The sequence below is a fragment of the Giraffa tippelskirchi genome, chromosome X (assembly GCF_054371585.1).
Source record: "Giraffa tippelskirchi isolate mGirTip1 chromosome X, T2T-mGirTip1v1.2.pri, whole genome shotgun sequence".
NCBI classification, from domain to species: domain Eukaryota; kingdom Metazoa; phylum Chordata; class Mammalia; order Artiodactyla; family Giraffidae; genus Giraffa; species Giraffa tippelskirchi.
Window position 1 is genome coordinate 23475907 of NC_137289.1, and position 12408 is coordinate 23488314.

Here is a 12408-nt window from a genome sequence, read left to right on the forward strand (position 1 = left end):
CAAGTCGAGTTGTCTCCGAAGGCTCTCAGGAAAAGTGAAGCAAGGAGCCCCTTTCCTGTGACAGCTTGGCTTAGGCCCGCCCAAATGCTCCTGAGCCAGGCCCTCTTCCCTTACATTGACCCCACCTTCTATTGAGCGGCCACGAGTCCAGGGGTGGAGCTTTCTCCCCAGCTCCACCCCCCACCCCGCTGCAGCTGTGCCTCACCGCTGGGCAGGCACTTCCTCTCCTCTCACCACCACCCCAGGACGATGGGACCTTTCCTGCCCTCTTCTGCCACCGGCTGGAGGCCATTTTCCTCCCCACTCCTACCCTCAACTCTGCTGACAACAAGCACAGTCCTAAGTTGGCCCGGCTCAGCGCTCCCGGAGATCTGACATCGTCCTCAGAAGCGGCTCTGAGACACCACCAGTTTTCTCTTAAGACCCAGTTATTAACTCGGCAATCCCCAAACCCGAGTGAGGTCAGCAGAAGAGAAATGGTTCGAGGGAATTCCCAGGTGGTCCAGTGGTTAGGACTCCAAGCTCTCACTGCCAAGGGCCTTGGTTCAACCCCTGGTTGGGGAACTCAGATTCCACAAGCCACACGGAGCAGCCCAAAAAAAGAGAAGAAATGGTCTGAGGCAAACAGAGTGGCACTGGACCAAAGCTTCAAGTCCCTCAGTCAGACCACTTAAAGACAGCAAATGTCCAGCAAACTTTCCATTATACAGACCAGGCAGGGAACGCAGTGTTCTAGTTAATCTAATATTCTGGTTAATACGAATCACCATAGAGATCACCCAGGGATCACCAATTTCTAAAGAACCGAATACACTATGCTGTGTTTAACACTAAAATGGCAATGGCTGTAATGTAATGGCTCTTTGATGATTCAGAGGACACTTCAGGATTTGTCGAGGCCTCCAGGCTGTCATTACGAACCCCAATTACCACCCTGCTCTCCGTGTGCTGAGGTGCTCCTTAATAGAATGTCAGATAACTGAGTTTACACTGTGCCCTGCTTCCCCATTTCATTCACTTTGCCTGGAAATCTGGGTGAACCCAGGCAACCATTTCCAGCGCTAAGTACCAACTTGGAGGCTAGCAGACAAGAAGAGTGCCTGGAAAGAGCCATCCTTTCTTAGACACTGGGGGTTGACTAGTACAAATTCAGGGGACCAAGTGTGATTCTGCTGGCCCTGACGACTCAATGACTGCTTCCGATTTTGATGATGCTTGTCACATGGGGCAAGAGGAGAGAGGCCCAAAGATTAAAATGTCTGTGCCGGTAACTGGCCCCAATAATCAAGAGATGCCAAGGCCTGGAGTAGAACCAGTTTTCCTGAGTGGCACAGGCTTTTCCTCTTTCCACCACTGGCTGCCAATAAGAGGTGTCAAATCCCTGTTCTGAAAAGCTAAGCAAATCGTCCTAAAATTGTGGGCAATGACCCAGCTCCTACCCTAGGCTCTCTTGTCTCTGCAGGGAGCTGGGCATCTTGGCACAATGAATGAAATTCCCACCTCTCCACTTAGGCCAATGGCAAAATGGCTCCACCAGATTTCTACCTTTCTGCGGAGAAGTACCAAGATGGGCCTCAGCCTCAGATTCACTCACCAGACTGACTGCGCGTCCGGGTGCTGAGGACCACAGGGATGAAGTCACGGAAACTGCTTTTTGCTTTCTTCTCTAAGGAACCTGGAGTGGTGTGCGGTTTCAGGGCAGAAGGCAGAAATATCACAATCAGAGTCTCAGCACAGGAAAGCCCCCCACCCTTGCCCTGAAAGGCTCAGATGGAAAGCTCAAGGGGGGGTTGTGTTCTGCCTGCATTACATTTATTAGCTCCCCCTATGCTGCTATCAGGGCTTCCCTGGTGGCTCAGTGGTAAAGAATCTGCCTGCTAATAGAGGAGATGCGGGTTCGATCCCTGGGTCGGGAAGATCCCTGGGAGAAGAAAATGGCAACCCACTCAGTTTTCTTGCCTGAAGAATCCCATGGACAGAGAAGCCTGGTGGGCTATAGTCCATGGGGTCACAAAGAGTTGGACATGTTTGAGCACAAATACATGCTGCTACCATTTAAGTATCTCTTTTAGAAAAGGAGCTTTTCCTGGTAGTTTTTGAAAACTGGGAGTTGGGTCATTTTGGCTGACACCAAAAAAGGCAGTGCATGGCATCAATGGGCCGGCACACCACAGAGTGAAAGACCCGGATACCTGGACAACTGTGAGGCTGCTGCACCACCACAAAATTCTAACTGAGCTGGAATAGGTCCAAGATAAGGGATTTTGGAGGACTGAGCAAGGCAGGAAGATGGGAGCAGGATGCAGAGGATGGCAGAAAGCTGCTATATAAGAAGAGACTATAAAGGGGAAGGCCATCTCAGACAGGAAGGCTGTGAACGCAAGCTACTATGGGCAGGAATACGTGGGCTTCTCTCTGCAGAGGATGCCAAGGAACTATCACTGGCAGAGCACATGGGTTATGTACACACCTCCCCGCCCCAAACATCCTGTATGTCCCTAAATAATAAGGGTTGAGGATTTCCCTAGCCATGCTAGCTAGTTAATTTTTTAAAGTTTATAATGGGAGTTTCCAAATATACCAAAGGTAGAGAAACAGTGTAAATAATCCCCCTTCGGCCTCAATCCTCATTAAAGCCATTTCTTCTCTGAGCCTAGACCCACCACAGGCTAATAGGCTGGCTACTCTGGGGTTGGACTGACTCTCGTGTGTCTGAAAAGCACCACTTCACAGTGTGCCTTACTCCAGCAACCCGGGTGAGCAGCCCTGCTCCTGTCTCTCTTCTCCTTCCACTTTCAGAGGTGTTAATTCTCTCTCCCTCCTCTAGTGAGCAAGCCCCACTTTCCTGGTCAGTGTCAGAGGCCCTCCCCTCCACCACCCCAACCCGCCATAGGGATCCCCCTGCAGCCCAGCAAGAAGGCCAGGACACGCACAGGGCCTACCTTCCTCATGGCCGTCGGCTCGTTTTCCTGGAGACTGGGACTCCGGCTTTGTTGGCTTCCGGTGCTTGTGCTTTACCCTGACTCCATTGTGCTCTTTTCCTGAATCTGAAGTCCCCCTGGGGCTTTTCTTGGTGGGTTCCTGGGGGTCACTAGGCGGCTTCCGGCACTGCGGAGAGATAGATAGAGTCATGTCCAAGGTCAGCTTCCCATCTTAAGAATGTGCTCTTAATGTTGAGCCCTGTGCCCTGATTCTGAAACATGGACACAAGCTGCCCAGGCATGGGCTGGGGGAAGGGGCAGCCTGCTGCCTTCCACAGTGGGCTACAGAGGCTTTTTGGACCTAATCCAGTGCCCTAGCTAATTCCCATAGACATCCATATCCCATCATTTTAAACAGGCCCAGAGTCTGCATTCACAAGCCAAATAAACACCCAAAGTCATTTGAAAAGGTGCAAAGTCAGGCCCCATACTCTATCCGGACAGCAACAGAGAGACTGACAGAAAACAAAAATGCCTCTTCTGCAAGTTGGGTGACTACATTGTTCAAATAACTTCACTGTGAATAGTATCAACACCAACAACTGAAAATAATTCTCGCATGGGCCAATTCAAGAAAAATTATCTATTTTCATGTGTAAATTAATACTAGAAAAAAGATTCCACTAAGGCAAGAAGAAAAGTCTGCCATGGGAGCTGTTCCAATCTCCCCGTACTTAGGAAAGACACTGAAAAGGCCCAGGCATTTTCAACAATGCCCCCTTACACTTTGTGGCCCTTTCACCTTTTCCAAACACTCTCTCTATCATTCTATCTGTTATTCTTAACAACCCTGTGAGGAAAAGCTAATAATCACCCTTAGTGAAGAGATGAGGAAACTGAGCCTCCAGGGTAAGAGGTTAAATGATTTGTCCAGGCCAACGCAGCCCCAGGTGTCCACTTGCCTCAGGGGCCACCAGGAACCAAGCCAGCCTGCAAGTTAGCTGCTGTGTGCCTGTGGTAAGAAAATGGCCAAGCTGGGACCAAGACCCAGGGCTCCTAGCACCCAGGATAGGCCTCTTCACCTTTGTTCGCACTCCTCTCCTCTTCTTCCTTCTGTCCTTGTGTCTCCACTGACTATGCTTGGCTCCACTCATACCTACTGCCTGGTGCCTGGGACAGTCACAATGGTCGTGCTTATGCACCGTCAGGATACTCTGAGCCTAGCAGTCACATATTCTCACAAGCACTGAGATCTCTCCATACCATCCAGCAAGAAATAGGGCAAGAGAGGGACTTTCAGTATTGTAGTGTCCAGGGAGTGTGGAATAAGCAAACCATTTTAACAATGACACCAGGAAGAAAGGCAGAGTGGTTTTCCCCTTAAGCAGACCTGCACCACCTTCTAGAAGTTTCTAACTGTCCAGCTCCAGCTAAGGGGATGGCAGATATCTTACTGATGGAGCATCTTCCAGCAGGGGTTGGCAGGGGGACTCCACAAAGTCACCATTCCCTATCAAAGACCAGGGAATCCTGCTATCCCATCAACTCCTCCTGCTTCTTACCCAGTGGAGGGCTGAGCTGGAAATTCAAGTTCAGTTTCTCCCTTCACTTGCTGCGAGTTCCTACAAACCAAAGTGCAAGGAGAAAGAAAGACATGGGGAGAAAAGAAGATGGGCACTTGCTGCTTTAAGTGTAACCTTCAGGTATAGTCAGAAAACAACTCCTTCAGGTCATGGGGAATAAAGTTCAATGCACATCAATTTAAACATGTCCTATTTATTTCTGTGTATCATTTTTAGCTGGCTCTTTCAAGTACAGATCATTAACCTTTACTTCCTAAGATAAGACAAAAACAAGTAGAACAGAACATCTAGACGGGATTCCTGTCTGCATGTTCTGCAAGGGCACACTTCGACTTAGGCAAGAAGTTGGGATAGTGAGGAGACCATGTAAAATGAATGTTCTGGTCAACAGAGTGTTGAACGGTTTTCTAAAGAATTTTCTAAATGATGAGGAGACAACCAGCACCAGACTGAAGGAGAACTTTCTTTGCTGATGATTCAGAGGTCCTTTAGGAGTCTCCAGGCCTTGGGGCAGGTGGTGTAGGAGACAGGAGATTGTATTGTTTCTTTTTAAAAGAAACTTTTTTATTTTATTTTTTTAGGTCACATTGGTTTATAACATTGTATAAGTTTCACACACTTAAAACATCATATTCCTACTTCTGTATACACTCCAGAGACTATCCTGATTCTTGGCCATACCCTGAAAGGGGCTGTTTTGAACTGACCCCTGATTTTAGTTTTGCTAATCAGTGGTTTCTTCCTCACGAAGATGGAACGTAAGAAAAGAAAGAGCCAAGATATTTGCTTTCCAGAAAAATGGACATTTACTAAATCATTATAGGCAGTTGCCAAGGGCTGCTTCAAGGCTCCTGACCCTGTAACTTTATTCTCTGCCCTCTGCATCTGTCAGTGGGCCCCGTGAACTCTTCATCTTATATAGGAAGGGGTGGTGCCTGTCTGCCAGTGAGTCATCTGCGAGACATAAGCTCCAGGAGGGTGGGGACCACATCTATCCTACTTGTAATACTAACAATATCAACAGCAGCCACCAACACTTCCTGAGCACTTAACTATCTGCCAGGCACTGTTCTAAGCATCTACACATATCACTTCATATAATAATTTTTTAACAACAGCTTTGTTGACATAATTTATTGAGATATATCATATACTTATAATGTTTTGTAATTCAACTGTTTTTCAGTACAGTCACAAACGTGTAAGGATCATCACTATCTAGTTCCAAAAATTCTTTCCTCACCCCAAGTGGAAACTCTGGACTCATTAAGCTGTGTCCAGTTCCTCGTTCTCTCCAGCCTTAGGCAACCACCCATCTATGTCGTGTCCCTATCAATTTGCCCATTCTGGCGAGTATACATCATCATTGGGTGAGAAAAACCCACCCAAACTCTATCCCCAGGGTTCTTAACCTGGAGTCCATGGGTGGGCTTTGGAACGTGGGTTGGGTCTTTGAGCCCCTTGAAATTATTGGCAAAATTACGAGGTTATATTTCTGAGGACAGGGTCTGCAGCTCTCATCAGCTTCTCAAAGTGCTCTATGGTCCAACAACAACAACAACAACAACAACAACAAAAACTAAGAACTTCTGCATAGACAAATTCATGGTGCTCTAGCTAGAAATCTATTCAACATCCAAATTGAAGGTTTGTTGACATAACCTCAAATTGCTCCATATCTTGAATAAGCCCTATTCTCAACTGCTTCTAGAATCTCCTTGATCACTAGTGGCCTTCAGATACTTTTTGGAGGAACACTGGATTCAGGTCAAGTCCTCTTAGCCCCACTTTCTGCCTAGAACCCTGCCATCTTTCTTAGCCTATTAAGAACCCAGATCCAGATGCCTCAGACATCAAATATCCAACAGGCTGAAACCCAAAGCTGCCACCCCAAGCATTAGGGGGATAGGAAACTGGTGGATGAGCCCAGAAGCTGAATTGGCTCTGGCCCCACAAAACTCCAAGCTAATGCTAAGCAGGTTTACCCAGTGATGCAGGGAGCAACCCTGTCAAGGGCCGCTTCTCTCCCTGGGTCCCAAATTCTCAAGGGCAGCAGTTATCTTAGAAAAGGAAAAGGAAGAATGGCTATGCAGCAAAGGGCCTGTTATTAATTTCACTCCCTGTATCGTATCGTACTCTTCTGCTTTCCATCCTCATCTGGGACAACGGCTTCCTCAGCTGCAGGGATTATCTCTCACATCCTACAAAATGCAAACTTCGTCCCCACCACACTAAAACATCCTATATGGAGAATGTGCCTTGGTTAAGGGTCATGATTCACTTGGCACAAGCCTTGCAATCACTTTGCTTCACAGACTTACTCAAGAACACTGCATGAGGTTGACGTCTGCAGGACAAAGCAGACCACTGGTGTCTTGGCCCTGCCCTCAAACTCAGCCCAGCACTCACCTTGGGTCCATGGGAACTTCGGACCAGGACCTTGGCTTGTGGCTGCTGTTCCTCATCATCCTTCTCTTTGCCACATTTCATTTTCTTGGGCGGCGGAGATTCGGACGCACCATCGCTCACCACAGAGTCTGGCTGCCACTTGTTCTTACAAGCAAAGACACCTACACTCTCCTGTTTCACTCGAGCCTGCCCAGCCTTACTCCTCACTTCTGCTTGGCCCCTAGGGGTAGCTGCTGGGAGGCCATCGGCCCGGAAGCAGGTGGCTAAGTTGAAGACCACGTCACCATCCACCTTCTCCATCTTCACCCGGCCCAGGTCCACCTGGCTTCCGAGCTGTGGAAGCTCTGTGCTAGAGGCCCTGGCGCCACTGGGAACCACGTCCAGGATGAGCTCCTTGGGGCGGCTGTCATGAGGTAGCAAAGGCAGCTCGGGAATCTTGTGCAGGTTCTGGGGGGTAGCCAGGACCAGCTCGTGGGACATGTAGGTGGCCAGCACTTGGTTCTTAGGCTTCGTGTCTCCGGCCAGCTTCAGGCCACAAGCCCCCTGGGGGCCTTCCAGCTTAGGAGTGCTGTCGGGGCAGAGGTGGCTCTCTGGTTCCCCAGGCCCCTGAGTCACTCGCAGGTCCCCACTGCTAGGCTGTACAGACAGCGCCAGGGTCCCTGTCTGAGGGCTGAGTGTCAGGAGGACAGGGTTCACTTGTTCCTCGTAAGGCTTGGCAGCAATGCGGCAGGTTTTGTTCTTTGTGCCTGTGTCCTGCTCGGGAGCAAAGGGGCCCCCGGGCCGTGGCGGCTGCCCCTCAGGAAGCCCATGCATGGCCTCACTGGGGCCGAGGGATGGCACACCAGAAAACTCAGAAACGACGCTGGTGGGCCTGATGGGCACCCCCTGGCTGGGGGTCAGCTGCCCGGCACTGGAGATGCCGATGGAAAGCAGAGATGCCTGGTGGTACGGTGACCAGCCAACAGGCAGGACCTGGGTGCTGGTGGGTTTCCCGTTGACTGAACACCGTGGGTAAATGTTTGCTGGCCCTGTGGGCTTCCAGAGCGACAGCTCCTTGCTTTGGCACCCTGGCAGCCCAGGGGCGATGCGGGCAGGGGTGTAACGTTTGACTGTGCTTGGCGGTCCCTCAGTCCCAGCCTGGCTGCTCTTCTTGCCACAGGGGGCACCAGTGCTCTTAGGCTCGCCCTGATCGATGATGGAGATGGGTTCCTGCTTGGGGAGATGGCGGGCGTCTCGGGTGAGGCCCAGGTTGGGGTCTTTGTTCAGCAGGAGGGAGGCGGGCACCGGGTTGGCCACGCCCACATAGGTGCCCGGAATGGTGCTAATGAGTGCAGTGGAGTTCTTCACCCAGGTACTCGGGTCCCCGTTCCTCACAATCTCGGGGAAGATGACAAAGGGTGAGGAAGTGGAGCCGAGGCACGAGGTGACACTGCTGCCGGCAGCTTGGGTCGTGCGCTGGGACCTAGACAGGACGGTGGAGAGCAAGGCCTTGCTGCTGGTGTGCACGGGGGTCAACACGGGCATGGGCGGCGTCTTGCGCTGGTTCGGCAATGGGAGCTTCTGTCGGTTGGACTTGGAGGAGAGGTCGAGGGGCATCTCGCTGCATTCAGGTGGAGAGGCCATCTCTCGCTCCAGCTGTGGAGGTGACTTGAGGGGAGAGAAGGTGACGGAAGTCCCTTCTGTTTGCTGCTCCACGCTGCCTGGCATCTTGCTGGGATGCGGTGGGGCCGAGCTCCCACTGGGGGCTGGCAGCAGAGGCTGTGGTGGTGGAAGCACCTTGGCAGAAGCAGTGGACAGGGATGTGTCTGCCAAAGGCCCGGGGACCCCATCGGGTGCAGGCTGAGTGCTCGTGCTGCCCGATGGGGAAGCGCAGGGGAGCCTGTTCACCTCCAGAGACACCAGCTTGGACTCTGATGTCAGGGGCCGGGCCACAGAGAATGCATACGGGTAAGACCGCAGCTCTGGGGAGGCCAGCACCCCAGGAAGACACCTGTCCTGCAGGTAGGATGGCAGGACGGGGAGCGTAAGTGTGGAGGAGACTCCCAGGGTGGTTGGCAGTGTAGCCACGCTGAGTGGCTGCCCACAGCTTGGAGGCGGGATGTATACCAGCGGCTGGCTTGGGGTCAGCACTGTCCCCGGCTGAAAGGACAGGGGGACTTTTTGCATAGCTGGTGCCTGAGCTGCAGGGAAACACACTCGACTCAAACTGAAGGAGGCTGGGATGGGGGCTGAGGTGGGAATGGCAGTAGGTGTGGCAGGTGGCATGGGCGTGGGGGCTGGAGTGAAGATCGGGGCGGGGGTGGGTGCGGGCACTGGCGTGGGAGCAAAGGCAGGGATGAGGGTAGGGGTAGAAGGCGGGCCGGAGGACGGGGTCGGGGTGGGCATTGGCACCGCTGGAGGGGCAGGAGCTGCCGGAGGGGTGGACGCTGGCATGGGGGCCAGAACTGGAGTGGGGACAGGCGCAAGGACCAGGGTCGGAGCTGAAGGGGGCACAGGAGCTTGGATCAGAGCCAAGGGAGGAGCCGAAACTGGGACTGAGAGGGGTGTTGGGGCTGGAGCCGACATGGGGATGGGGCCTGACGGGGGCGCAGAAGCGGGCACAGGCACCAGGACCGAGGCTGAGACCGAAAGGGGGTTTGAGTCAGAAATGAGCGTGGGCACTGAGGGTGGTGCTGGGGCCAGAGCTGGGACTGGCGCTAAGGGAGGGGAAGGAGCTGGGACTGAAGTGGCAACCTGGACAGGAACGAGCCCAGAGTGGGGGACTGGGGCAGGGACCGAGAGGGGCACCTGGAATGGGTCTGGAACAGACGGGGGGACGGAGGCCGAGCTGGGTGCCGGCGGGCAAATGGGGGCTGGCAACGGACTGAAGTTAGTGGTCACCAGAGGCAGGGTGCCCTCCACGGGGACACCAGTTCCCAGAGTTGCCAGAATGAAAGTATTCTTCTCCCCGACGCCATGCCGTGAGTCCAGAGCCTTGGCCCCAGCTGGCGAGCAGTCCACCTGTTTGCTCATTGGGCTGCTAAGGGGAGTCCAGGAGCAGTCAGCAGTGTCGTTGCCAGCCTCGGGGCCGTCGGGAGCAGAAAGCTTGAGCCCGTCTCCTGGGCTGCTCAGGGACATCAAGGGGCCCCCTGCCTCAGCCACACTCCCAGTATAGTCCATCTGGGGCTGGGCGTCGTCAGGCCTGTCTTCTGACTTGGGCCCGAGTTTTTCTGTTGCACTGCCATCTGGGTCTGCCCCCCGGGCATTACTGCCACTTCCAACTGTCGTGAGCTCCACCTGCAATGAAAGAGTAGAAAGCCTGTCTTAACTAGCTCTCTGTAGATCGGGCAAGGCTCCTGAGGCCTGGGAGGGGCGACTGCTGGTCCTCTTTGCAACTTGGCAGAAGTAAAGTGCAGCAGGCTGATTTCTGTCTCACATGCAGCAACTCTTGGGAAGCACCCTGGTCCTGCCTGGCCCCGTTTGGGGAGGGCAGGCTGGCCACCATGCCTGGGCGGTTCAGCTCCACCCTTCGACAGGTGGCATGTGGCTCCGCATGGCCCCTTACCTTGGAAAAACTGCTGACACAAAACTCCTGAGATCCAAAGCGCTGGCAGTCACCTGTCGTGGACTCCTCATCAGAAAGAGGTGCACTTCTAGCATGGGAGACACAACCAGAAAAAGGACATGAGGCCAAGCCTTCAGACCACCACCACCTGCCCCAGAACACCCCCTGCCTGCCTGGGTTCACAGAAAACCTTCCTGTCTCGCTTCCCTTGTTGGCTTGGGGGAGATCACAATAAACTTGCGGGGGTGGGGGGTGGGGTCCAGGCTGCAAACCAGAGCCTCTGTGCCCAACTTTTCAAGTTTCTACAAAGGAAAAGTCCTGATCTGACCAGACTCCCCTCTCTGTGTCCAGTTTTCTAGGGCTCTCACCAGCAGTATGGAGGACCCCAGCGCCTCTGCCTTGTTCCTAGAGCTCATCCATCAAGGTGACTGTGCAGAAAGTACTGAGCAGTGCCAAGAGGGGAGAGATGCAACTCACAGGAAATCTCAAAGGCGCGCAAACTGCTCTTCTCATAAATGCGGTCTTATCTTAAGTATGTAAGGAAAGCTGGCTGCAGGTATCATAAGGGTAACCCTTTCCTAAAACAAATAACCACCTCCATTGTGTTTCATGTTCTAAATCCAACTCTCACCTGTCCACCTGACAGGCTTGCCTACAGCAGATGCACATTTATTAGCACACATAATGACACTGACTTGAGGCAGGTCACTGGGTGTCAAGGAGCATTTCAAGGGCATGACTTCTTTCCCTCTAGGATCCTGGTGAGCTCAGGCCAGCACCCTCCTTCCTACCTTTCTGCTCTTGCTTGCGTCCCATTCCCCACCAGCTCCCCCCTCTCCCCTTGGCCTCCCAGCATCACTGCATTTTCTCTTATCCCAAAGGGAAGGAAGCCTTCAAGACCACAGACCCCAAATTCAAGCTGGTATACTGCAGAGGGAAATGCTCAAGGCCGGAGCACTGGTTCCCAAAGGAGGAAAACTCCACTGTACTCCCACCTTCTAAAAAGTCTTTTCTAAAATTTGGGTAAGAATCTTAGAAAATGGGATTTGTTGTTGTTCGGTTGCTCAGACATGTCTGACTCTGCAACCCCATGGACGCAGCATGCCAGGCTTCCCTGTCCTTCACCAGCTCCCGGAGTTTGCTCGAACTCATGCCCATTGAGTCAGTGATGCCATCCAACCATTTCACAGAAAATGGTATATCCTGACCCCTCCCCCGAAAAAAGGTCAGCCTGGGAGGGTGATGTTGGAGAGAGGATAAAGCCCACAGGAAACTTGGTGTCTGAAGTACAAAATGTGCCTCTGGTGCCCTAGGGAAGACACTGGGGGGGCAGGGTTGGGTGCGAGTGGGTGAGTGGAAGGCTGAGGTGCAACAACAGAGCTCTAGCACAAGCACTACGATCCGGTCCCTAGGGTGCAAACACAGGGATGCTCTGTGCACCGCCGGGGAGCTAGACTGCCTTGGGGTTTGCCATCCTCCTATTTCAAAGCCTCTTCCTGAGCTCTGCCACAGCCAGGGAAGAAGCCAGCGCCCGCCTCACCAGCCACTCTAACCAAAGGGCAGTCAGGGTGTCCCCACCCAAGCCCCACAAGAACTAACTCCTTCCCTTGCACTGGAACAGGGAACCACTGACACACCCCCAAACTGTACCTGGGGCAAGAGGAACAAAAAAAGCAAGGGGGTCACCACAGGCCTCTCCCCGTCTTTTCAGCGCTGCAGAAGGGACTAACTGAGGGGAGAGGCTTGTTCCCTTTAAAAGGCAGCTAGGCTGGCAGAAGTGGGAGGGTTTCACTGCTGGCAACCGACTGCTGGTGGCAAATAGCAAGGATCAAAAGGAGAGACAGGGCTGGAGACACAGTCGGGGGTCTCGAGGAAGGGGAGGAAGGGGGAGCCTGAGGGAAAGGGAAAACATGCTTGGACACCAACCCCTGAGAGCCCAGAAAAGCAAGCC

At 53.0% G+C, this 12408-nt stretch overlaps 1 protein-coding gene across 3 annotated transcripts in view; it reads right to left on the reverse strand.

Moving 5' to 3' along the window:
• BCORL1 (BCL6 corepressor like 1) overlaps positions 1–12408 on the reverse strand; it is a 59598-nt gene that overhangs the window by 24828 nt on the left and 22362 nt on the right. For all 3 annotated transcript variants that reach the window (XM_081566619.1, XM_081566620.1, XM_081566621.1), the window contains 4 exons: positions 10458–10545; positions 6914–10189; positions 2943–3108; positions 1595–1675 (listed from right to left, as the gene is read on the reverse strand). In XM_081566619.1, coding sequence (XP_081422745.1) covers positions 1595–1675; positions 2943–3108; positions 6914–10189; positions 10458–10545 — 3611 coding nt within the window. The remainder of the gene's footprint in view (positions 1–1594; positions 1676–2942; positions 3109–6913; positions 10190–10457; positions 10546–12408) is intronic.